This window comes from Peromyscus eremicus, chromosome X, assembly GCF_949786415.1.
Source record: "Peromyscus eremicus chromosome X, PerEre_H2_v1, whole genome shotgun sequence".
In the NCBI taxonomy this organism is placed as follows: Eukaryota; Metazoa; Chordata; class Mammalia; order Rodentia; family Cricetidae; genus Peromyscus; species Peromyscus eremicus.
In genome coordinates, this window is record NC_081439.1 from 5,040,480 (window position 1) to 5,067,319 (window position 26,840).

General features: G+C 38.2%; 1 protein-coding gene across 1 annotated transcript in view; it reads left to right on the forward strand.

Annotated features, from left to right (window-relative positions):
* Maob (monoamine oxidase B) overlaps window positions 1-26,840 on the forward strand; it is a 105,205-nt gene that overhangs the window by 42,945 nt on the left and 35,420 nt on the right. The window contains exons 2-3 of the mRNA XM_059250538.1: window positions 1,176-1,270; window positions 2,740-2,877. Coding sequence (XP_059106521.1) covers window positions 1,176-1,270; window positions 2,740-2,877 — 233 coding nt within the window. The remainder of the gene's footprint in view (window positions 1-1,175; window positions 1,271-2,739; window positions 2,878-26,840) is intronic.

The following is a 26,840-nucleotide window of genomic DNA, read 5'->3' on the forward strand; positions in this document are numbered from 1 at the left end:
TAGTCATTATTTTTGGAAGGCAGTAAAGGAGGTGTGTACGGCACAGTAGCATTTTGACATTTCTTTGATTTTGTTTGGTCCCATGAAGCAAGTAAGTAAATTCAATTTACTGTAAGAGCATCTGTTCTTGGAGGCAGCTCTTGCTAAATTCTGTGAATGCTTTTATTTTGTATTTTTATATTCGGCAATGCTATGGATAGAAACCTTGGATTTCCCACATGCTAAGCAAATGACGTACCTCTGAATCGCAGCCATATCCCAAGAGTGATTTTAAAGATGCAGGGCCTTGTTTGTTTTCTACTGAGAGACAGAGCAGGGGTGGATTCAGATAGGAGGGGAGGTGGGGAGGAACTGGGAAGAGTAGAGGGAGAGGAAACCATAATCAGGATATAGTATGTGAAGAAAATCTATTTTCAGTAAAAGAAAAAACTTCTCTCTCAAAAGTCACCTCACAAAAAAGAGTGCAAGGATTTAAGAGCTAAAACATTAGACCATGTGTTAGACAAAAGACTATCCACAGGTACTCAATGAATAATTCTGACTAAATGAATAATTAAAGTACGTGGATGAGGTGATTTCATCCTTGATCAGGCATGATCAAGCATGTCCAATCAGGTATATCTGATCAGTGATCAGGTATATATGAAATTAAGATGTATAAAGGGTCAGTTTTTATGACCTTAGCTTTAAAATTTTTGTCAACTTCCAAAAGTCCATTTCCCAGTAAACCCAAGACCTGCTTATAGGTGCTGAAGACTGGCTCTCTCCCACATTGCTGCTTCTTAGAGTTAAACTTCCAATGGAGTATGTAGCTGCCATTGGACCTTTTTGGCTCCAGCATACGAATGTTCTTGATTGTGATCCTGTATTTGCATTAGCTTGTCTGACCTATAATTTAGTTGTTAAAATATGCATATTATTGATATAGTGACATGGAATGTTTATTTAGGTGAGATAGTCACTGCTAATGAAATTTATTTTATTCTTTCTAGAAGTACCACATGGTTTCCTAGATGGAGAATCTAAGCCACTATAGAAAATTCCTATCTATGCATTAGTTGTATTATAGTAAAGCTCATGTGAATGTGACTTTTCTTGTTGGTCAGTAGCATGAGAAGTGTGTCTGCAATCTTGTAGCAGATTTAATCATAATGCTTTCTTTTATATTTCTTCAGGTATGGCAGCAGCCAAATTTCTGCATGACTCTGGCCTCAGTGTGGTGGTTCTGGAGGCACGAGATCGTGTGGGAGGCAGGACTTACACAGTTAGGGTAAGACACTAATGATGGGGAAGAGAAACATGGGTCTGAAGCTGGGTTGTGTTTTTAGACTTTTATATTCCCTGAAAGTCTTCATTACTGATTTTCTAAGGGGGGAACACGATGCCAGAATTTTCCTTATAGCTCCTCTTTTTCTTTATCATCATCATCGTCATCATCATCATCATCATCATCATTATCATTTATGAGTGCTAAGGATGTTCCATCCAGGAACTTGCACATGCTAAGCACATGAGTAGCACTTCTAGCCCAAACTTCTTTTAATTTATCTCCTTTTCAACTCTTTCTTTCTTCTCTCTGCTTTAGTCTTCTCACTTCATATTTAACATCATAGAACTAGGAATGGGAAGGAGGAAAATGGAGAGGAAGATTGTTTTATAGTAGTAGCAAGAAAACTATCAGAAGTCTGGACTTCCCAACCCTAATTTGGAGGCTTCTCTAGAACTAACACAATCATTTCAATCATACAAACTAAATTTGGGGGTGCATGGGGAGACTCACTTTTAGTTAGTTATTTATTTATCTATTTTAATTTATTTTGTTTTTAAACATCAAATCAAAATTGTATTACACTTATGAAGTACAGTATGATACATATACAGTGTGGGTGATTAAATCAAGTTAATTAACTTATCTCACTCACTTGACATGTTTGTGACCACATACTCGAAATCTACTTTTAGTTCTTTTGAAATATACAGTGTATTATTAAGAACCAGTGTCATCCCACTACGCATTACAGCTCAAAACTTACTCATCCCATGCAACTGAAACTTGTATGCTTTGACCAGTAACTCCTCATTTCCTCTGTCCCTAACACCACACCCATAAAACCTCTAGTACCCACCATTTTATTCTTTACTTTTATGAGTTTAACTCATTTTAGATTCCACATATAAGTACGACTATATAAAACTTGCCTTTCTCTGATTTATTTCACTTAGCATAATGTCTTGCAGATGCATCTATGTTGTGCTAAATGACAGAATTTCTTTCTTTGTAAAATCTGAATAGTATTCCATTGTGTGTATCTATAGTATATTTTATTTGTCCACACAGAATAATATTCTTTTTAGCATGGCAAATGACTCCTTTGGGGGAAGGGGGCTAGACAGCAAATGATTAAATCAACACAGACAGTAATGCCATTTCTGGGGTCACTGATTTATAAATTCCTAGTTTGGCTGAGGTGTAGTCAGAGATATTGGGCTCTGTTGTGAGTGAGAGGTTCTGAAGTGTCTTGTCTTTTCAGTAGTCAATTTTCTTTTAAATTAAAGTTTGATTTAATGATTAAGTCACATGAATAAAGTAAAGAAGAGTTGAGAACAGATCTCAGTTTTCCACAACGCAACTCAAACGTATCTATAACCTGTTAAATGTTAATTACTTGTTTCAGAAATTTTTATTTTATAAATGTTTTTACAAACAGTCATCTTTATTTTTTTCTCATGGAAAAACAGAATAAAAATGTTAAATATGTGGACCTTGGAGGATCTTATGTTGGGCCAACCCAGAATCGTATCTTACGGTTGGCCAAAGAGCTAGGATTGGAGACCTACAAAGTGAATGAAGTTGAGCGTCTGATCCACCATGTGAAGGTAAGCCTAAAACATACATGGAAAGTTTTCAGTCACTCTGAGAATGGATTCATTATGATCAAAGATAAATTGGGTGGCAATTCTAAACTTATTTAGGAAAGCTGTTGACAAAGTCATACTTCCATTTGGTAAGCTATTTTATGAATTCAGTAGGGAAAAATAATTGTGATTAGCTTATTTAAAATCTCTATTTAAATACTGGTGGCACTTGCATGTTGTGTAAAAATCTGTTTATAGTTTTTCAAGTGCTTCCCTAGACTTTATATTACAAACACTATTTGTAATATGACTCATGGAATATTTTGATACTTTTACCTTTGCATCCTACATGTCAGTTGGTTATTCTCCTCTGGAAATTGATGTAAAAGTGGCTCAATAACCAAATCCCACCCATTTCATGGACTCTCCATTGATCCCCCTCCCCAAGATTTACCTTACAACATTGCATTGCTCTTTCCTAGGGTCATTTGCAACTCATGGTTTCCTCCTCCACACCTCTACTTATACACATCTCATGGCCTATGGGTCTTTTCTTCTTTTTCTCTGCGCTAACCAGGGTTAACACATACCTTGTCATCTTAATTTCCTTCAGTCCATCTGAACATCTGTGTGTAGCACACATTGCTGAGGGTTTGAGGAATGGACCAATGACATCCTACTAATCCACAGACAAAAGAGTCCCTGAGGATTTCACACTGACCACACCTCTCTGTGGATTCCAGTTCTCCCATCATGACTCTTCCTGTCTCACATCTCCCTGTTCTCCTGTTTTCCCAGAATCCTCACTTTATTCCCAAAGCCATTGATAATTTATACTAAGCAAAGAGTCATCTGTTCTAGATGTCACTGTGGAGTCCCATAGAAGAACTAGTAGGTTTTATTTGTGGCCTTTTTTTGTCATTTTGGTTTATTTGAGACAGGATGCAATTATGTAGCCAAGCCTTGCCTTGGACTCAAGATCCTTCTGTTTCTACATCTAGAGTTCAGAGATTAAAATTGTGAGCCACTCTGCCTGTTGTGGGAGAGGTTTTGAATTTCTTCCATTTCTCTTTTCCTCAGTTGCTCTCACAGGTGGAAGGAAGCAATAGAAACCTATTGCCACAGGGGAAAAAAGCCACTCCCTCAGAAAATGGAAGAAAGAGGAGCTTGGAAGTAGAGCACATGCTAAGCATGTATGAGAGGATAGGTGTGTAAGCACATGCTAAACACGTATGAGTGCCTAGGTTTGCAAGCACATGCTAAGCATTTATGAAGCCCTAGGTGCAAGAACACTAGCTAAGTGTGTATGAGGCCCTAGCTTTGGTCCCCAGGACCATCCAAAATTAAACCAAAACAAGAAGAAACTACTAACAGTTTTAATTTGTATAACATCGTAATGGCTTTATATTTGTGTGATATAATTAAAAAGCACAAATAACAGACTATACATTATGAATCATTTAGTAATATAGTAGTAAAGCAGCTACTTGATTTAGCATAATGCAATATGAAATGATTGACCTTCAAATTTTGTTTTATAAGCCTTTTCTTTTCTATATGAAAGTCACATGAATTGGAAATGAAAACACAACGTGGTGATAGTGTTCTTTGCTTTTTAAATGTGTTGTCAAATTGACCATTAAAAAATGTCTTCTTGCCGGGCGGTGGTGGCACATGCCTTTAATCCCAGCACTCGGGAGGCAGAGGCAGGCGGATGTCTGTGAGTTCGAGGCCTGGGTAGCCTGGGCTACCAAGTGAGTTCCAGGAAAGGCGCAAAGCTACACAGAGAAATCCTGTCTCGAAAAACCAAAAAAAAAAACAAACTTCTTTATTTTGCCTGCATGGCTTGCCGAAACTGACATATTGTGGCACCTAGATCTCTTAACTTTCTCCAGACAAAGGAGATGGTTAAAGCTTACATTTGCTGTTCTCTTTGCACGTTGCAGGTGCTCATTGCTTTAGAGCTGTGTCTAGGAGGCTTTGTTTAATTCTGGCAATCTTACAGCTGTATTAAGCCCCTAGGTTAAGAAAGAATGCTCCGAGTTCTCAATTGTGGACATGATGTTGCCCTTAAATCGTGGGGTTTTGTTTGTTTGTTTGTTTGTTTTTACAGTGGATGCTGAATGTGCTTCTTTCTTAGACTATTCTATTAACTTGTGCTCAGCCAAGAAAATATAAATAATGAAACAGTGTCCTTGACTTAAAACAGGGAAACACATACGCCAATGTGCTCTTTATAAAATTTAAAGTGACTGTTACTGTTTTTTTATTATTACAGAAGTAAAGCATGCCTGGTGTAAAAATATAATTAGAAAATATGAGTAGAGAAAAACACTTTTAAAAAAGAAATCCTCCATTATTTTTTCTTGAAAATAAAATCACTCTCAAATATTCTATTGCTTCCTAGATTTTCATAGTCCAGGATTGCTGTTTTCTGACCTCTGCTGGAGGAAATGGGAAATATCTGTGAATTTTTATAAAGTCAACATGCATATGCATAAATAGATGTTTGGTATACTAACTTAATTTCTAGTTAATTCTTACTAGTGTGAGAACAACTGAACCATTAATGACGCTGAAGCTCTGCAATGTGGGTAAGATGCCACATTGAACTCTCAGTGGTTATATCCCATGAAGAGCTACATGATGATAAAGTAACTAAGTAATTGGCCCCAAACTAAAACTTGTTTCCTACATTGCACCTTTCCTGTCCTTGGCCACATGACACTTTTCATACTTTTAACCTGTAAAAAAGTCTCTGATTGGCATGTCTATTTCTGAGATTCTTACCAGCACTTGATCTCCTCCTACATGCCAGCCAGTGGTTCAGAACCCTGTCTCTTCTCTTAGGAAAGGCAGCGCTTTGGAGTTTGAACATTTGCCTCTCTTACCTACTTTAATAATTATTGCCTCCAAGTGCAAACTGCAGCTTATGGGAATATATAGTATTTTCCATTTTTTTCCAGTGGACTTTCATGCGTTTCTTAGCTGGAACCCTAAGATTGTCAAATAGTATATGCTGTTTGCTATGTTGTCAGATCCTCTGTTTGAGTTAGCTTGTCAGAGGAGTATTTTGTTTGTTTGTTTTTAATTTCTTGCATGATTGTTAATGGAAGATTGTTTTATGTACAACCTTAATAATATTAGGCTAAAGAACCTGAATATGCCAACTGATAAATGTTTGTGTGCTTCCCATGCTTACATTGAATCCATGGCCTTATACATGTTAGATAAGTGTTGCAGTTTTGAGCTATATCCCAAGGTTTGCTGGCTGGCTGATACTGAAAATGATGAGATGGAACCACCTAGAAAAGATTGAAGTAGCTCACGATGGGCTGGCTATCCACATGAAAAGGTGTCTTTCCTCAAAAGAGGGTGACTCCTACAATCATGAATTACCTGGTAGTCAGAGGAGAAATGATCAGCTGATAGATGGGTCTCTTCTTGCTGTCTCCATAATAGGCACCCATAAACCCCTGGAGTGATGAATAGGCCTATGTACCATCTAGATCCATTCTCTCTAAACTGTATGTATCTATGGAGTGGCATTCTTTTATGAGATTTAATTATCAGTGAGAAAAGTGATTACTTCAGATCAAATTTATATAATTTATAAGGTGTTTTCACATATAGTATGTCATAATGAAACCCATTATTTGTACAATTAATATATGATAACAAAAATTAATGAAGTTAGTGATGCAGCCATTAGTTCTTAGCAATTATTGTTAAGAATCTACTGATATTATGATGCTAGTTTTTTTTTTTTTTGGCATAATCGCAGCATTTTAATCAAGACAGATCTCAACGCCGACAAATGGCATGTTGATGTTCTTGTTTTCTACCTAATGGAAATATTTTTTCTTTATTTTATTTTACATACCAATCACAGTTTCCCTTTCCTCCTCTCCTCCCATTCCCTCTCCCTACCTCCCTTCTACTGCCCCCCCCCCAATTACTCCTCCTCCCTCTCCATCCTAATGAGGTAAGGTCTCCCTTGGGAATCCACAAAGCATGGCATATCAAGTTGCAGCAGGACCAAACTATTCCCCCCTGCATCAAGGCTGAACAAGGCATCCCACCACCAGAGGGAACAGGTTCCAAAGAGCCAACTCATGCTGATGCTAATTTCTTATGGTATCATTTAGAAGATAGCAGACTAGAGATGGCTTAGAAATGACCATTTCCCTTTTAAAACATGATTTAAAAGAAAAATATAATTGAACTCTTTTTAGGGACACTTGCTTTGTTTTGTGCTTCTGCCCCATCCTCTATCATTGTGTATATGTTTTCACATGCACAAGCATAGACAGGTGATTGTTTTGTTGTTTGGTTATTGCTCTTTTGAATTTCTACTTTGAATATTTTGGAGACAATTCTGAGGCTATCAGTAAAGGAAATTTCTCTGCTTCAGAAGCTTCCATGTGTATGAGAATTGAAACTAAGTTTAAGTACCCAGGGAAACACCTTAGGACTGAAGGCTCATCTAACAAGTGATTGGTTGATGCAACGGTGTAATGTGACTTAACACTAAAAGCAAAACTTCATAGTGATGCTTGTTTCTAGCCTTCCACTACAGAGAGAAACTGAGCAAAAGGGCACTTTGGTCTTGACCAGCTTGCCTGTGGACAGAAGCAAAGTCCTTTTTGGGTCGTTCTGGTCAGCTTCAATTCTACAGAATCATGCGACTGAGGAGACCTCTCAGCTTTGGATTATCTGTTTGTTACTGTTATAACTACTGTTGCCTAAACAATCTGGGAGGACGGAACACTTGGCACAGCTCCTCAGTCTTGTTGACAACTCTGAAATCCATTTGAAAACCTGGTGCATGAAAATCACATAAAGACAGAAAGAGCAAAGTGTAGGTCTTCCCTTGTAGTAATTCCATTTCAGTGAACTCCCTCAACTGTCTCTTGGTACTGGAGAATAGCAAGAGAATTAGAATAGAAATGTTGAGAAGTAAAGTATGCAAATGATAGTTGCATTTAACTAATGAAAATTACCCTGTTGTGTAATAGGACCTCAGTATCACGCAGAAGTCAGTAGAGCAGAAGGGTCCTGTTTTCTCCGGGCCCTTAATTTCCTCCTCTTCATGAACATGTACCCAGTAACATTAAGCCTAGGAAACCTGGATCAAATACTAAAGTGAACATGGTTTTCTCCTGATGGCAGAAGTCTCCAGGAGCAAGTTAGATGTATCCTTTTATTTCACCCAGGAACAGCTTACCTTTTTTGTGAAATTTACACATGCCAAGTCAAGTCTATTGGCTCTAGTATTCTGTGTTGTTTGAGGTGGTCTTAATGAACCTTCTCTTTCTAGTCCAACCTGACTCCATTTAATGGCTTGTTCATGGAAACGAGTATGGCTTATCATCATGGGAGTTTTTTTTTCCCTAAGGAGAAAATGTGGGGAATAGTAATTTCCTCTGTAGCAAGTGGAACCCATTTGTCTATTGATCATTCTGAAGCATCTGCTGTTATTAATGGAAACTAAAAGGCTCATTTGTGTTTAGAAGAGAATACAGATCTTCAGCATGCATGAATTTGCTGATAATTATGTCTTTGGTGGTGGGAATTGGAGTAACACTGTGTTACATGAGATAAATTTCTTCTAGTCTCACAAGGTTCCCATTCAGAACTTAATCACAATTAGATCAATAAATATATTCTTTATGGACACACACATGTGTATAAGCTTAACAGTGACTATACTTGTGGAGAACACTGATTTACTTTTAAATTATGCTTGAGATGGAGTATAAATTATTTGAAGAAATTAGTGATGATAGTGCTGTTCCCTAAGGGAAGTAGAGGTGGAGCTTAAAGCTTGTGTAGAAGTTTACTCTATTTGTATCGGGTGATTGTGGAGTATGGACAAATGGTTCAGAGGAGTAGCACAGCTCTCTGAGAGACTGTGATTAATAAAGGCTTTGGCAGCCTGCAGTGCAAAGAAGTGACAGGAAGTATAAGATGGCCTCAAGTATGTTAACCTTTGCCAAGCACTTTGCACTAGCCGTCTATGGAAAGATTTAGAAATGGGTTCCCAGACCATCCACTATATGTATGACCTGTCTTTTTCATTTAGCTTTTGATGATACCATGTGAGGACCTAAAGGTTAAAGAGATTGGGTTCAACATACCAAAAAGTTTATTTTTTGCAGAATGGGAGAAAGGGATTTTTCTGCTATTTCCTTCTGATCCCTGGCACCCACTTTCTTTCCTACCAAACTTTTCATCCCACATACTGGAAAAATCATGTTCAATATCCTCCTTTCCAGTTATGCAAGAAGCCAAAGGAGAAAAGCAATCAGTAGTATTATCAATAGCTGTAATGCCTATGAACTATAACAATGACCAGAATGGCAAGATATCCCAAAAGGTACAGTAGTGACATTTATATTCTGAAGATAACCAACAGTTGTCTAATGGGACTTGAGGCCTGATCAATAAGGAATTAATGACTGATACTGTAAACTTAGCCCACTGCTCATGGTTGCTGATGCCATGGACATTAGAGGAGAACCTACTGCTGCCACTTTCCTAAATCTCTCTAATTTCTAAGTGTGTTCTAAATACTTATCCTTATACCCACAAATAAGTGGAGCTATCACCCCTCACCAAAGAAGCATCTTTTTGCAACAGATGGAGACGATTACAGAAAGCCACAGTTGGTCAAAATGCAGAGTTCAACCAGCTGGAAGTGCCCAGTCCCCATTGATACATCTACAATGAAATTCTTCTACTTACAACTCAGGAAACATCATGGAAGAGGGGACCAGGATGTCTGCCTTTAGATAGAATCTTCTACATATGACAGAGAAGCTGCATCCATGAAATCTCAACAATATGATTGTATAAACGAGATCTAAAAAATGACAGTACCAATTGACATGCTAATGTGGTTGGGGGAAATCTCGCAACTTGATGAAGAGCTATAGGCAGATAAAGCCTTCTGAGAAGGGGAGAAGCCGTTTTCTCTAGGGATAACCACCTGATAGGTTATCAAATCCCAACCAAGCCTTTCATTAAAACTTTCCACTAGAACTTTAGCTCATAATCTTTGAAACTTGATGGTGAGGTAATTTTAAGGTTCCTAAGCTTGGTTGTTTAATCTCTAAAGTTATACTACTGCCGGGAGCAAATGTACTCACTACCATTTAAGCTGATAATCCCTAACCATCTTTTCAGCTGTTTCTGTGAGGACTTCAAACATCACAAGTACTTGATCTGTTTTCCAAATTAGCCTAGCAACAGTTTTCTTCCTTATCTTCTTTTTTGTTTATATATTTTGTTTGAGACAAGTTCTCATTATGCATCACAGACTGACCTCAAACTCACCACCTTCCTGCCTCAACTACCTGGGGTGTTGGGATTATAGGCATGGGCCACCATGTCCACCTTCCAGTCAACAGTTCTCCCAGCGACTTTCTCTATCTTTCAATCAAGGGGCACCCTGTTTTCTTGCTGCTTGAAAGTTTTGTTCTAGTAGTGCTCCATTTCAAAACATTAGCAATTTGTCATTCAAAGTTTGCTCCAGAAATGGCTCAGCTGTGAAGAGATTGGTGTTAAGTACCTTAAATTAACTTAGATATGAAGAAAGAGAAGAATTGACTATGGTAACCCAGAATATAACTGGCATAAAAAGCCTTTATATTGCTAAAAATTGTGTGGTTAACAGTTAGAATGCAGGAAGGGGAGAAAGAAAGTGCCTTTAATCTTTCATAGGATGAAATCCATGGACACCAGCACTGAACTTATACTTCATAAAAACAAACACTGAAGTCTCTCAGTGAATTTCATGATGTTTTAACTTAATACTATAGACTCTCTCTGGCAATTACAAAATTCAAGTTCATCACTTCCTTTGTTCAGTTTTTGTCTCTTCCATTAAATTCAAAGGCATGTTTGTCATTTAAGGTTACAAATGAGGTTTAATTCTCAAGTTATTTCTCTGTCCTTTCCTGTCTTCTTCCTTTCTTCATTTTGTCTTTCATTTCTTTCCCTTAATCACCCATTTGTCTATCTATCTTGCTGTAGCAATCATCTACCTATTCCCCTACCCATCTTTCTGTCTTGTAGAGACTTGCTATAATCTTTATACGGCCTACAATGTCATACACTGAATTGCACGGTGTTTTGCAAACATAGATTTTTGTTATATGAGGGGATATATATGTTGCTTTCTTTATGTATCACTTTTCTTTTTAAAAAGACATCCAATCATGTTCATTTTAAAAAATGTTTTAGATACAGGCTTTGTGCCTCTCAACTATCTAGGCTGTATCCTTCTGGGTTACATATCCATTAACAATAACCAAGCTGCATCTAACCAGATTTAGTGTTTAGTGTTTACACAGTCTAGATCCCAAGGCTCTTATCTTGGTATTACTAGGCTACAGAACTTCTCTCTCTCTCTCTCTCTCTCTCTCTCTCTCTCTCTCTCTCTCTCTCTCTCTCTCTCTCTCTCTCATTTATGTCTCCCCCCATTGATATCATCACCGTAATAAATTACCACAAATAAACTTCTGGGTCATCTTGCCATGTCATTTCTGCCTTTGTGCCTTATTTCATCATGTGAAAAGATAACACTACTAGGTTCGAAAGAGAATGCATTTTGAGAGAAATCCCTGAGTAATACCGTCACAAGCAAAGCTACTGGGATACCCTGAAGAGTTTATGAACATTTTAATAAGGAGGATAATTGGTTTGATTTTCTTTGGAAAATGCACTTTTCCTTTCTTAAATATTTATTCTCTAAATGTGTGGTGTGCATGTACCTGTGTGTGCATATGTGAGTGCAGATGCCCACAGAATCCAGAAAAGGGTATCAGATCCTCTGGAGTTACCAGTGGTTGTCAGCTGCCTACTTAAGATGTTGGGAGCTAAACTACTCTGTAAGAGCAATATGTGATCTTAACCTCTGAAACATCTATCCAGCCTGGAAAACACATTTTTCTAATTCTTGCCATCAAGTATGAGACACCAGGTAGGATCAAGATTTCCAAATTCTCTTTACAAGTAAATCAGGTCAGTAAATTCATCCTAAAAATATTTTCCTGAGCTCCTTGGACACTGAACTGGAGGCTGATGCTTTAAATCCAGTCTCCCTTCCTCTGTTTGTTTCTTGGCTCGTGAGTAGTCTAGGAGATCAGGATTTGGCTGCAGCTAAACTCGTGTGTCCAGGCTCAACTGATCATAGAAAAGAAACAAAATGCCCATTTCTGGTTGTGTTAACTTCTCAATTTCTTTCCACTTTGCTCTAATTTATTTAGACTAGAATAGAATACGACTATGACTAGTTAGGTTGAGAACATTTCCTTAGGTTGCCAGGGGCAGTCATTGCTGATATTCTTATGGAGCTAAGCTCAGAGTACTAAAATACGTTCATTTTACTTTATTTTTGTCATATATAGAAAGATAGATAGAGATAGATATAAATATAGATAAATATTATATATAATGAGAAAACTCATAAAATAGTTCAAATCTGTCTTGTCCAGTCTAAATAAAATCTATTCATATAAATAATTTAAAATTTCCTAGAAATCATAATAACAGGTGAAAAGAAAAGATCACGTAGATTTTAATAATACATCTTAAATGGTGCTGGAGAGATTGTTCAGTGATTAAGAACACTGACTGACTTCCAGAGGAACCAGGTTCGATTCTCATCACCACACGATGGCTCAAAACTGTTTGTAACTCTCTTTCCACAAGATCTGAATTATTCTTCTGGCCTCTGTGGACACCAGGCAAGCATGTGGTACAAAGACATAAATGAAGGCAAAACACCAATACACATGTATTTTTTTTAATTTTTGAGATATAATTACAACATTTCTCCCTTCCCTTTCCTTCCTCAAACCCTCTCATAAATCCTCCCTACTCTTCTTCAAATTTATGGTCTCTTTTTTACTAATTGTTATTGTACTAAATATTAAAAAATAATAATACATCTTATTGCATCCAGTATATCTAAAATACATCAATTTATAATCTCAGCATTTTAATGTAATCAATATAAATCACCATTAATGCTATATTTTGCATTCTATTTTGTAACAACCTTTGTAAAAACTGATGTATAGTCAGTTTATTATATATACCCCTTGAATTAATCACATTTACATGCTCATCATATGGCTAGTGGCTACCGAATTAGAAAGCTGATACCTTAAGGGTTTAGTATAGCCCATGTGTTTTTTGAAAATATTCCTAATCCATCTTTAAAAATTAAAGCATCACTATAAATCCCAGTTCTCACAACATAGGCCTTATATTACATCACAAATTTACTTATGCTGCAGTTGCAAACATTGGGTATCACAGTGAACTTGGGAAGTAAAACAAAATGAAATGTCTTGTATGCCTGTTGCTTCTTCCTAAGAGCAAATTAGCATTGAATCACTCTGTGAAAACGCTCCTGCATGGACAGGTGATGGTATGTCCCTATGGTTTTGATGCATGTAAGCAACCTCGAATTTAATGAGGTTGAAGTAACCAGGAAGACAACTGTAAATTAAAGTTTTGAATGTTTCCCCAAACCTTGAAGGACTCAAGAAATTGAAGAGAAAAACTTTATGGTGAGCATAAGTAACTTTCACAAAAGGTCAATATCTTAATGAGTGTGATAGTTTGTCCCTGACTATGACCAACTGAGGAGAAAAGAGAACAGGCCCAAAGTGCTATCCATGGTGATTGTCTTAAATATGACCCTAGGAGAGGCCAATAAGTAAAGACTTTAGAGAAGGTGGGGCTTTGTCACCCATTTTCTCCTTCAGCATGCATGCTGCTTGCACAATCCTGAGTGAAAATGCTTCAGTGACATAGATCTCTGTACTGCTTGTACTGCTGACTTTTACTGTTTCCTCCTTTTTTAAGTTAGCAAGCGTTAAGGGCAGATGTCCAAGACACCTTCTTACCATGTGCAAACTAGAAAAAAATCACAGTCACTAACTACCTACAATATAGGCTACTGCGTAAAAACAAATGTATACTTAACAGTTGTTAAAGATTTGGTTCAAAATTAAATTTAATACATGCAATAACTGATGTCTTTTGAGGTTTTACTATTTTCAATGCACCACCTAAGCATTGTATATGCCTTAAATCACTAATATTTAAAGGTCTGATGGTTAGTATCAACCATCCTTTCCAATAAGGATGTTGAGGCACAAAGTATTTATGTGATCTAGTCCAGATCTCCAAGCTTAGGTAAGTGCTAGAATGGGGATTCAACCAAGATATTACAGCGCTCAGGGCCTTTGTCCCCTAAGGCTTCATGTATTAGAGACTTAGTCTTCAGTGCTGTGGTGTCAAGAGATGGAGGGATCTTTAAGGGATTATGCCTGGTAGCAGATTTATCATTACGTTATGTGAAAGCTGCTCTTTGAAGAGATTAAAGTAGTTCCCATGGGAACTTGATTAGTTCTCTTTGAGTACTGGTTGATCTAAAAAAGCAAGACTGGCACCCGAGAGTTTGCTCAACAGGTAATGCCAAGCCTGACGATCTGAGTTCCACCCCCCAAGAAAACATGGTAGAAGGAAGGAAATCACTTCTGCAAATTGACCTCCACACACTTGCCATTGCGGCACACACACATCACAAACACACAAACACACACACACACACACACACACACACACACACACACACACACACACGTAACAATGGACCCAAACTGGCTTCTCTTCTCTCTTTGCCCTCCTTTATCTCCCTGTGATAAGACCTTCTCACAGGCACTCTCGTCATGATGCCCTCTGTCATATGACGTGGTCATTTCAGGGGTCATGGCAGGTGCCTCAGTAGACCTGAGAAAATGTTTGCACAATATTCCTGAATATTCAAAACTATAAGATAAATCAACCTATTTTTCTTTGTAAAGTACCTTCAGGTGTTTCATTATAGCAACAGAAAACACACTAACACAATATTAAGCCATCACATTCCATACCTAATCCAGGAACTTAAAAAGTATCAAAGCTGCTCATTCCAGTGAGACTGATGGTACTGTGTGTCAAATGAGACAAACGCAGGAGTAGATAGATATACATGTATCTTATGTTTGTGTTGCTATTACATAGTATAAACATACTGTTGGAGGTTAGAGGAAGGATTGTTTTACGTATATTGTTCTTCAATAGAAGGGAGTTGATAAAACCATATATTTAAGAGCGATCTACGTGGAGTAGGTGTTTTGGTTGTTGAAGAATGCCACTGCGATACTGAATGGCATTGATGCTTTGGATTAGGGAGGATGTAAGTCCATCTAAAAACAACAGGTTGCTTTTAAGCTGCCTTTGCTCTTTTAAGGTCAGGATAGCTATGCTGCTTCTATTTTGAGGACCTCATATTTTTCCCTGCTTAGTTCCAGGCCTTTTTCCCAGAATCCTGTTGACATCTTCTCTATGTATCCAGGCTGGAGCTAAAGTTTCTTGACTACAGAACTCTGGGAGATAAACTAGTTGAAAAAAAAAGTTAGAAGTAGAATGATTAAATTCTATTTTTATCATAGCCTTAAAGAGCATAAATATTATGCCCCTATCAACCACCTGACTAGGCTCTATTGCAGCCACTCTTGCTAGTATTTTTTAAACAGACTTTTGCAGTGCAGTGCAGTCTGACCTCCAAATTCATAGTCCTCTTGCTTCAATCTGGAGGCTGATGTTGCAGGTGTAGATTACTGCATCCAGCTTGTCATTGTATTTAAGCTGTGACACTAAATTATATTCTGTTATTCACTCATTTTTAAAGATTAATATTTATTTCTCTATTTCTTTTGGATTTTTGTGACAGAGTCTCCTGGAATTCCCTATATAAACCAGGCTGGCCTCAAACTCATAGATATCTGCCTGTCAATGCTGGATTAAAGACATGTGTGCACCATCACACCCAGCACAAGATTAATATTTATTTTTAATTATGTGTGTGTGCCTGTACATGCGTATGTGTATATGCATGTGAGTACAGGTGCTCATGAAAGCCAGAAATGAGTGTTGGATCCCCTAGAGCTCGAATTGTAGACAGTTGAGTCATCCAATGTTGGTGCTGAAAACCAAACTTTGGTCTTTTGCAAGATCAGTGCACGCTCTTAACTGCTGAACCAAATCTCTGGCCCCTAGTTACTCCTTTTTAACACACAGTTTTACTAAATAGCCCAGGATGGCATTTAATTTGATATGTAGTCTGTATTGAGTGGTCTCAGATTTTTAATCTCTTGCTTCATCCTACCAAGTGTTGAGATTAAAGGTGCCCAGCTTCACTCTGCCTTCTTGTGTGCCAAGTTTATTCCATCTCCTGGATTTTGAACTCTGAAGCTACGTAAAGGTGGCTGCCCAGTCTTGCTCCTATGGAGAAGGAGATGACAGTCCCATGTCCCATTCCCTTTGAATCTGGGAGGACTCTGTTACTGTTTTGACCTGGAGGCCATGACAAAAGTCATACTGCTCCAATTTGGGCACGTCTTGGGAAACTGGCAGGTACACTTCTCTTGAGAGTACTTACTCTTAGAACCTTGAGTTATGGAAATCATGAGAAAAGTGCAAATAGTCTGAAAGTGCCAAGCTAGGGAGGCTACATGTGGGCATCCTAAGTACCTATTCCAGTTGAATACAGCCTTTGAGCCTTTTCTTTTATGGTACTAGAGTCAGGAATGAAGCTATCCTGTATGCCCAAGCTGAGCCAGCCTTCAAAAGACTCTAGCCACACCACTATCTGACACAGCTTCCTGAGCAACAACTAGACAGCTAGTCAACCCACATAGAAACTGTGAGAAATAATTAAATTGAGGTTGTAAAGCCAGTTAATTGTGGAGCTATTTCTCTACACAGAAATGAATTACCCAAACACAGTTGTTACTTCCTCCCCTTAGAAAGCCTTTCTCTGGTGATCCTAAGGAGGATCTTAATTGGTATTTTCTATCCTCAAGTTATCCCTTTTTTTGTTGTTTTTTTTCTTTTCTGTTTTTTTTTCTCTATGTAGTTTTGGTGCCTGTCCTAGATCTCACTCTGTAGACCAGGCTGGCCTTGAACTCACAGAGATCTGCCTGGCTCTACCTCCCAAGTGCTGAGATTAAAGGAGTGTGCCACCACCACCCAGCTATCCTTTGTTTTTTAATATAAATTTCCCCCACAGGTTCAGATGTTGAAAGTTTGCCCCCTAATTGATGATGCTATTTTGGCAAATAGTGGAAAACTTAGGAAGTTAAGTCAAAGTGAAGGAAGTAAGTTTCTAGGGGTGTACCATAGAAATCTAAACTTTGCTCCCTATCTTCCTGGACAATATGAGATGAACAGGTCACTTTTACAATGATGCTCTGTGTCACCACAGACCCAGTAGCAATGGAGCCAGCCAACCACAGACTAAAACCTCTGAAACTGTGAACCAAAACCACCTTCCCACCTTAAAACAGTTTCTGGTATTTGTCACAGTGACAAAATGCTGACTAATAGGTCCTCTCTCCTTAATTGTTTTGTCATTAAGTAACTTTTTAAAAGCTTGAGAAATGGCTCAGTTCTTAATAGCATTTGCTACTCTTGCAGAGGACTTGGTTAGGTGCTCCTTCATAACTACCTTTATTTCTACTTTCAAGGGATCTGTTGCCCTCTTCTGGCTTCTGTGGGCACTGCATGCACATGGTGCACATGCACATAAAAGTGGATAAAAACAACAGAAAAAGCTTAAAAGTTATACTATATACATATTTGTCTTTCACCTGCTCTCTCCTGGCACAAGTTCCAGTATGCATATAATGTGTGTGCATATGTCTGTATCCACATATATATTTTCTTTTATCCTTTTAGAAAAATATTAATTTATGTTTGTGTAGAGGGGTGTATATATGTTTATATGGGTGCACATGCCACAGTGTGCAGGTGGAGATAAGAGGGAGTTGCTGAAGTCAGTTCTTTCCTTCCATCAGTAGCCCCCAGAAATCAATTTCCAATCATCAGGCCTAATAAGGAAGTGCATTTACCCACTGAGCCTAACCTTCCCTTACATTTTTTAAACATTTATTTCATTATTATTTTTTGAGAATTTTATGCAAGAGTACTTTATTTACATAATTTCCAAACACACTCTCCCTCTCCAACTCTTCCTGTGCCCCACTACCCCTCTCAAATTCAGGATGTTTTCTTTAATTATTGTTGTTGTTGTTGTGTGTGTGTACATGTGTATCCATAAATAGAACCTGCTGATTTTGTTTAGCATTCCTCCTATGCACATATGTTTAGAGATGACCACTTGGAATTGGATAAATTATCAGAGGTCTTGTCCCTGGAAAGAATGATTCTCCCTCTTTTAGCAGCCATTAATTGTCTATAGCTCTTCATCTAGGAATGGGGCATTCTGAGATTTCTTCAATACATTTTGACATGTCAACTGATATTATCACTATGCAGGTTGTATTTAGGAAACTATGTTGTTAAGATTTCTTTATATATTTCTCCTTATATATGTTTTCATTTTATATATATATATATATATATATATATATCCTTTTGTATTTTCATGCAAATATTATCATTATTATTTTACCCATTGTTATACCTCCAGAACTTGTACCAGAAAATAATGCTTAGTAGGTTGAAATAATATGCATAAAACACAGAAGGCCTAAATTTAGATTTTGGGCTCACTACTTATTGGTTGTGTCATTTGAGGCAAAATTCTTTAAAATGAAGATAATAATAATACACTTCTGATAGAGTTATTAAGAGAGAGACAGAGAGATGAATTAAATGTAACAAACATCTTTGAGAAGGTTTCAGTACACAACATATGTTGAGCCAAGTATGATGATGTTGGCAGTAACACAAACGGTGAGGATGATGATATTGATAGCAATGGTGATGATGATATTAAGATGTTTGCTGCTATAGTTTGGATTTGAAGTGTTTACCAAAGGCATATATGCTAAAAACTAAGTCCTTAGCTTGGTGCTATTGGGAAGCGGTTGTGCTTATCAATTTCTCCTGTGACCAAATATCTGGAATAAAGCATAAACATAGGAAATATTTGTCTTGGCTCATGGCTTCAGTCCATGGCTGGCTGGCTGCATTGTTCTTAGGTTTTGATAAGGTAGAGTATCACTACAGAGAGCATGTGATACACTAAAGTGTTTCAATTCATGGTAGCCGGGAAACAGAGATAGTCAGAGAGGAAGAAGCTAGAGACAATATCTCCTCCTCTATCGTATATCCCAGTGAACTACTTCCTCCAACCAGCCTCACTCCCTAAGTTTCTGTGCAACCCAAGCAAGGCCATCAAATATCAGTGAATTAATCCATTGGTGAAGTGAGAGCTTTCATGTTCCAATAACTTTCCAAAGCCCCATCACTGAACATTGCTTCTTTGGAAACCAAGCCTTCAATGTATAAACATTGAGGAGTGGGCACTTCCTGTCCAAACCATACAGTAGGAGAGGCCTTAAGAGATTGGCATGTAGTAAGAGGTCTTTCAGACATTTGAGTGGGGCTTTGAAGGATATAGTTGGAGCCCAGCTTCTCCTTTTCTTTTCTTTCACTCCCCCTATAACCATTATGTGTTTGATTCTATTCTACCACACATTTCTGCCGTGATCGCTGTCTCAACACAGGTTTTATTGATCCTGGACTGAAATTTCCCAAACTATAATAAAAAGATTTTTTCTTTTTATAACTTGATTAACTTGGTGTTTTTTTTATAGTAAGATAGCACATTTACCTATCACAATCTTTGCTTCTCATACCCACTTTTTTCTTGCTGTGACCGCTCCTTTGAAACTGATATTTTAAAAGCATGAACATCAGTGAAAAGTGCTCCTTTAGCGAGTTTTTTAAACATCTTCCTGAAAATAATTTTTTCATATAAGCAAATATCTCTGAGATATTCTTTATATCAGTCCAGAGTTTCCCTCTAGGACACAGCATCATTTCTAGGCTTATCCAAGATAATTTCTCTGCAAATCTTCAGCATGATCTTTTAATCAGGACCTGTCCTGTGCTTTTCTTATTGTCTCAACAAATGACTGTCTCTTAAATAAACAAAATTTCCATACTAACAATGTGCATAGTAGCAAAGCTCCTATGGGTACCACACAGACAGACATTTCTTTTTGTGACCAATGCATACTTTAACATGTACATCTTATTTTCAGACATTAAGCTTCCTAGAGGGAATCTTATGACTCAGCAAAATGAATTGTCATTTTGGTTTGTACCTCTGCAGAAAGTCCACACTTCTCCTAAACAACTAACTTACGGATTCGAAAGTTTGTACAAGTATGAACTTTAATTAAAGACAGAATTTGGAGCTTGTAGAGCAATTCAGTGGAGAAGAAAATACATGTGGTACTTAGATAAATCTAATGATATGAATTTCTATCTCATGGGGATCTTTCTAGAGAGAAAGAAATGAATTGTGGAGTCACAGAACCATTAGACTCCCAGGGTTTCAGTAGATTCATCATGGACCCTAAAAATGTAATTTAATACTTCTTACAAGCTTCAACTCCAAGTCTATAAAGGATGATATCATGAAAATTAAATAGGACAACATATGAAATGACTGTAAATATCATGTATTTTCATATTTTTATCTTGTGTAGTAGACAAACTCATTAGGAAGTATTTCTGTTTGATAATGTACTCTTTAGATATACATTTTCCACTCTTAGAACATTACATATCCTCACACTTCAAAATGGTAGTCTGGTAACCCTAATGATTGACATCTGAAGAAAATTCTGTTTTAAGAAAACTCATTTTTCTGTCTCTCCCCGTTACTTCCTTTTTATTTTTATTGTACTAGGCTTTTTCCCAAGGTAAAGAAAGTGTTTCCATAGCCAGGCGGTGGTGGTGCACACCTTTAATCCCAGCACTTGGGAGGCAGAGGCAGGTGGATCTCTATGAGTTCGAGGCCTGCCTGGGCTACAGACTGAGTTCCAGGAAAGGGACAAAGCTACACGAAGAACCCTTGTCTCAAAAACAAAACAAAAAAAGCGTTTCCATTTTCTCATTACTCTATATATTTCAGGGACATCAAAAACATTTGGACAATGTCTTTTAAAGACACCCGTCACCCTGCACCTGCAAGCACAGTGAGGCTATAGTTAGACTAGGAACTGAAGCAGATTGTATGCTTTAGTTGAACTCTGCTGGTAGGCTGGAGTTGAGGGTTCAAGGCTGAAATTCCACAGAAAGTTGCTATTAATGCATCTGAGTGATCACTTACTCTGATGCAGGGTATTTAGTGAGCATTTGGTGATAGAGGTAATTATCAGCATGCTTAGTGGTGCTATAATGGTGGGAAGCTTTGAATTTTCTGCTACCAAATCATACGTGGGTTCATTTGATGGAATTGTTCTAGAGAGTCATGAAAGCTCAAGATGTGTATAGACAGGGATTTTGTGGTATTTGTTGAAGTCATAACTATAGTCTATATCTGTGGGAACCCGTTTTCAGATTCCTCGTGGCTTTACCCAGCAGGTCTGCATAGAGAGGATGATTTGGACCACAGGCATGAGTGCAGGTGTCTGAGATGGTCTGTACTTGGCTGTGCTGGGGGAGGAGGTCTTTTGCTCCACCCCTTGGCGTTTCTATAAATACCCTGAGGCAGAGACAGTCAGGGCTCATTGGAATAGGTTCCAGGCTCTCTCGAGGCTATCCTGTATTTTCTATCTGTTTGTCTCCACAATCTAAATCCTTCTATCTAATATTTCCTGCTGCTCCCACTCAAGAAAACTCTGGGGGAGCTGTGGGGTTGGTGGGTAAATGCCCCACATATATCCCTCTAAATATTTTATGTATATTAACTCATTAATCCAACTCCAGCCCTGGAGGTAGTTGTAATTATTTACATGTTACAGAATCCTCTATAAAGTGGAAAATGAGCAATGTAGAAAGTGTCAGGTATTTAACTTACCTAAATTTACAGAATTAGAGTTAATTGGTTTCTTGAACCAATATGCTCATACTCTAAATGGCAGTTTGAAAGAAAAGTGTAAGTGTAGTAATGTGGATATTGGTCAATATTTAAACGTTTGCTATGTATATACATCACTGTGCTAAAAGATGTGCTACTTTGTTAATTGTCCTCAGTAACATCATAATATAAATTCTATAGGCATCTACATTATGCAGAGAACCAGTTGTCTTATTGCATGCCAGTTTCACAGTTACCTACTGGAATGTTGACTGTCACAAGCTGTGCTCTGACCTCTGACAAAATGTATTCATAAGCCAAAATAGGTTGTTTATTTTAATTTTCAAAAATTGTGATGCTGGGGATGAAACAGAGGGCTTCACACATGCAATTCGAGTGCTTTACCATGGACCTACACAGCCCAGTCCCCCAGTTCATCTTTTTCAAGTGGCTTCTAGTGTTTGATTTTATAAAATAAAGATTTTTGGTGATTGTGATGAAGTTAAATCTCCCTTTATATGATAATGTTTTGTTTGATTTTTACTATCCTACAATAATATAATTGCCAGAAAAATCATTTCACACCTTAGTGAAAATTTCCAAACCAAAATATACATGTATGAGCCTGGAAGTTTATGTATTTAACAATGGCTATTTGAGTAAGCATTTTATTGATATTTTTGTCTGTGGAAACCCATATTAGGTTTATTAATTAAATTATAATATGAGCTGAGAAAAGTACCTTCTATGTAAATTATTTATGGGAAAAATCTTAAGAACTCCTTTACTAATACTAAAAGTTACTTTTCTTTAAACTTTGTACTTAAGCAAATGTAGCTAGTGGGGTATGCTTAAAAAATGCTTGAGGACCAGCAAGGTAGCTTAGTGGGTAAAAGTACTTGCTGCCAAGACCAAGGACCTGAGTTCTATTCCTGCAACCCACAAGTGATAAAATTGACTTTCAAAAGTTGTCCTCTGTCCTCTACATGTGCACTGTCACACACACACACACACACACACACACACACACACACACCACAATAAAAATATATGGAAGAAATTATTTCAGTATTTAAGCTTATTTATGCTTCATAGAAATTTGGAGATTGCAATTCTAAGGTCCTATCTCTAAACAAATAAAAATACTTATTAGTCATTATCACTTTTTAAAATTGTGTGTAAATTTGTGTGTGTGGATGTGGATATGTGCACATGAGTACAGGTACCTGCAGAAGCCATAGGAATCTGATGCCCGGGAGCTAGAGTGGCAAACTGTTGTGAGCAACCTGAGGTGGGTGCTGGGAACCAAACTCAGGCCCTTTTGAAGAGCAGTCAGTGCTCTTAACTCTGATCCATCACTCCAGATCCTGGAGACACATTTTAAAGATGATGAATGTACTCTTGCTTTTCCTGGCCAAACCTTTATTATATGAACATTAACGGCACTTTAAAATTATGATCTGTGATATTCAAATAAGCTTTGACTTGTAGGCTTTATATTTGATTATGGTCTGCAATCCTCCTTTTCAGTCTGTTCAGCTGTCTGAGTATGTTTGTCACAAATCTTGCCTTAGCTCCCGATTTTTAGCAAGTCTGGTGAGGATAACAGAGAAGAAACTGACATTTCCCCAACACTTGCTTTAAAGCATCCTTGTTCTCAAACAAGGTCCCATTAGGCCTGGTTCCAAAAGTATCTAATATGGTCTGAGCCACTCCACATCCATGGGAGGAGTCTTGTTAGGAAGGACTCTGGGGGGCAGCAGCTGCAAAGAGGAGGGAAAGCAAGCAGAAGTGGGTGGAAGAAGACGTCAGACTTGTGATGTGGCTGCAATGCAGACCTCAGCTGACCATGCAAGGAAGTCTGAGGATGGGAGGAGTCTTCAGAACTTTCCGGAGTGGTCCCAGAGGGAATGCCTTTGTACCTTCACATTCCCCAGTCATTGGAAGTGAGCTGCCCAAAGGATGCAACATTGCTTTGGGCAAAATGGATTTTCTGCAGCTGGGGAGAATCTCTGAAGGGAGATAAGGAGCAGGGTTGCCTACCAGATGCACTCCTGGAAGCTTCAGGAATGAGAGACACCCTGGACTAGCTCATTAAAGTAGCCTTGACTGAGCACTTGCAAAGTAAACTCCAATAGTTCCAGGCCAGATTTCATTTAGTAAGGACTTTGTCTACTCTGTTATCTGGCTTTGGAGTTAGAAGTGAAGGTGAATCCATGAAGCCTGACCAAGTATGTCATCATAATTGTCTTTCCATAAACCTGCCCTTCTGCCTAGACTTTAGAGCTCCTTGAGCCTATGGTACTATGTCCTACTTCATCTCCACATCTCCAGAATGTTGTGGTATGCTGATCTCAGTTGCCATTGATTGATTTTTGCCTGGTTCTTTGTTTTGTTTTGTTAGTTTTGATTCAATTTTAGAGACAGGGTTTCTCTGTGTAACAGCTCTGGCTGTCCTGGAACTCACTTGTAGACTAGGCTGGCCTCTAATTCACAGAGATCTGCCTGCCTCTGCCTCCCAAGTGCTGAAATTAAAAGCATGCACCACCACCACTCAGCAATTTTGCCTGTTTTTGAGTGTTATAAAAATGGAACTGTGTGTAATCTGTATTTCTGGTTTCCTTGTGACTTTTCTTATTTGCAGAAGTCCTGAGGATAGAACCTGGGGTTTCATGTGTGGTCCACAAGCCACAAGCACTCTCTCACAGTTATACATCTAGGCCATAGTAATGAATATGATCTGAACTCTAAGGGATCAAAAGTGAGGCTTAGTGGCCCACAGATGACCTTCAGGTATTAGATACAGAATAATCTCTCTCTCTCTCTCTCTCTCTCTCTCTCTCTCTCTCTCTCTCTCTCTCTCTCTCTCTCTCTTTTGTGTGTGTGTGTGTGTGTGTGTGTGTGTGTGTGTGTGTGTGTGTGTGTGTGTGTGTTCAGTGTCCTAGAGAGATTCCAAGGCCTTGAACAGACTTTCACTGGTACCCTTGTCGCAGAAAAGGCTAAGAGCCATTTCTGTAAGGTTTTATATTTCTTACTGTCTTTGATATTTTGATTGTACAGCCTTTTATTTGAGCCAAGACAGTCTAACACTGTTAATTTTCTGTCTCTGTTTTTGAAAAGTACATTATCCAGGGCTAGATTACTCTGCAAGATTGTTCATAATGGTGCATGTTGTGTAATATATTGGGGATACTAAAAACTACATGGTCTAAACAAAGGGATGATATTTATTAAAATATGTTAGATGCCTACGCCATCTGATCAAATAAACACTTAAGTCCCTACAAATAAAAAGAGTGAAAACGGTGCCACAGAAAAGTGGTTTGTAGCTGTGAATGTTATTCTGCTTTGAAACAGTCTCTCGGCATTGGCAATCTGTCCTGCTGGTTTGCTACGTGCTAGGATTGGAAGTGTCTGATTCAGGCATCAAAGGATGCAGAGTATCCTTGGGAACGCAATCTTATTCTCTGAAGTCAACAGTCTAATTTGAGACTCCTTCCTGTGGAGCTCAGACTTGCCTTCCTCAGCAGGTGTACTCAAAACAGACACTGAAGGCAAAGAAGACAAATGATAAGTTCTTTTGAGGGGTAGTTACAACTTGCAGCCTTCTGCTTTAAACATTGATTTTTTTTTTCAGAAGAAATTAAATTTGAGGGATGATGGTGTATGTCATAACCAAGAACTCCCACAGGGCAAGAAAGTACTTTTTCCATTGAGTCATACTCCCAGCCCTGATCAATTAATTGTGATTCTGTTTACAAAGCAGTCATGCTGCTGCCTTAGATGCTGCAGGATTCCTCACCTTCAGAATTACACTCAGCCAATCATTCATCTTCCACCCAACCATCCATTTCTTCAATACTTACCAATCATCAATTAAATCTATTATACTCTTGTGGGAGCATTATGGGAGGATACAGATTGTTAGTTCCTTTCCTTAAGTGACTGGAGACAGAAGAGAGACAACATCCAGACAATAGTATCAAAATACCATGAACAAGTACGGTAGGGACTTCAAATGAATATTCTGGGCAAATACTAGTTGGGGCAAGATGAGTTTTGGAGACTTCTTCATGAAACTGAATCTTAAGATCTGGGCCTGGCAAGTCTTTTGTATCTCCCACTGGATATTAGAACATACAGAATGTTAGCTGAAATGTGCCATGAAAGCATCCCACTAAGATCAGGGCAAATGCCTGACCAAGCACAAAGGCAGCCACTTTTTTTGAGAACCACCTTCTTCTGGCCACCTTGAAAATCAGTTTCATGAGCCTGGATTTGTTACAGAGAGCAAAGGGACATTTCTGTTGGAACAAAAGGAGAGAGTGGGGCTAGCTCCTTTCTGTGCCTTGACTACTTTACTCCATTCTTCCATCTCAGGATACGTGCGAAGACTCCGTCTGATTGGAGCACACTTCCTCAGTGTAGTCACAGAATTCCCCCATCTCAACATGCAAGTCTTAGCTCCCCTGGAAACAGCTTCTCTGACCACCTTATTTAAAATTGCAACCAACCCCAAGCTGCCAACACTTCCTGTTTGTCCTCTTTACTCTCTTTGTGTTTGTCGCATTTTCCCTTTCTAATCCACTACATGGTTTTCTTATTGTCCTTTAGTTCATTTATTTCCTTTGGACCTACTAGAATATAAACTTGTGAAAGAGAATAAATTTTTGTCTGCTGTATATCCAGTGCCTAGAACACTGCCAGGAACATGGGAAGTGCTTGTTGGATGAATAAAGAAGTTGGTGTGACAACCATTTGAGCATGAGCTGGACTAGACTTTTACTGGAAGAGGAAAAACAGCCATGGAAATGATCTGGCCAGTCATTCAACTGATCATTAGCTCCTGCCTGGCTTGCAAGAATCTGAAGTGATTCCTGGATTAAATGCCTCCAGAGACCTTCTATAAATCACCTGAGATGTTGCTCATAGAGCAGACACCTGAACTCTATAACTCTTATGAGCAATTTATCATATGTCAGTCATGCATCACGAAAACTTTTAAAATGAGTTTGAAGACTGGAGGTGCAGCTCAATGGTAGAGGTTTACCTGGCATGCCCTGGGCTCTGTCCACAGCAC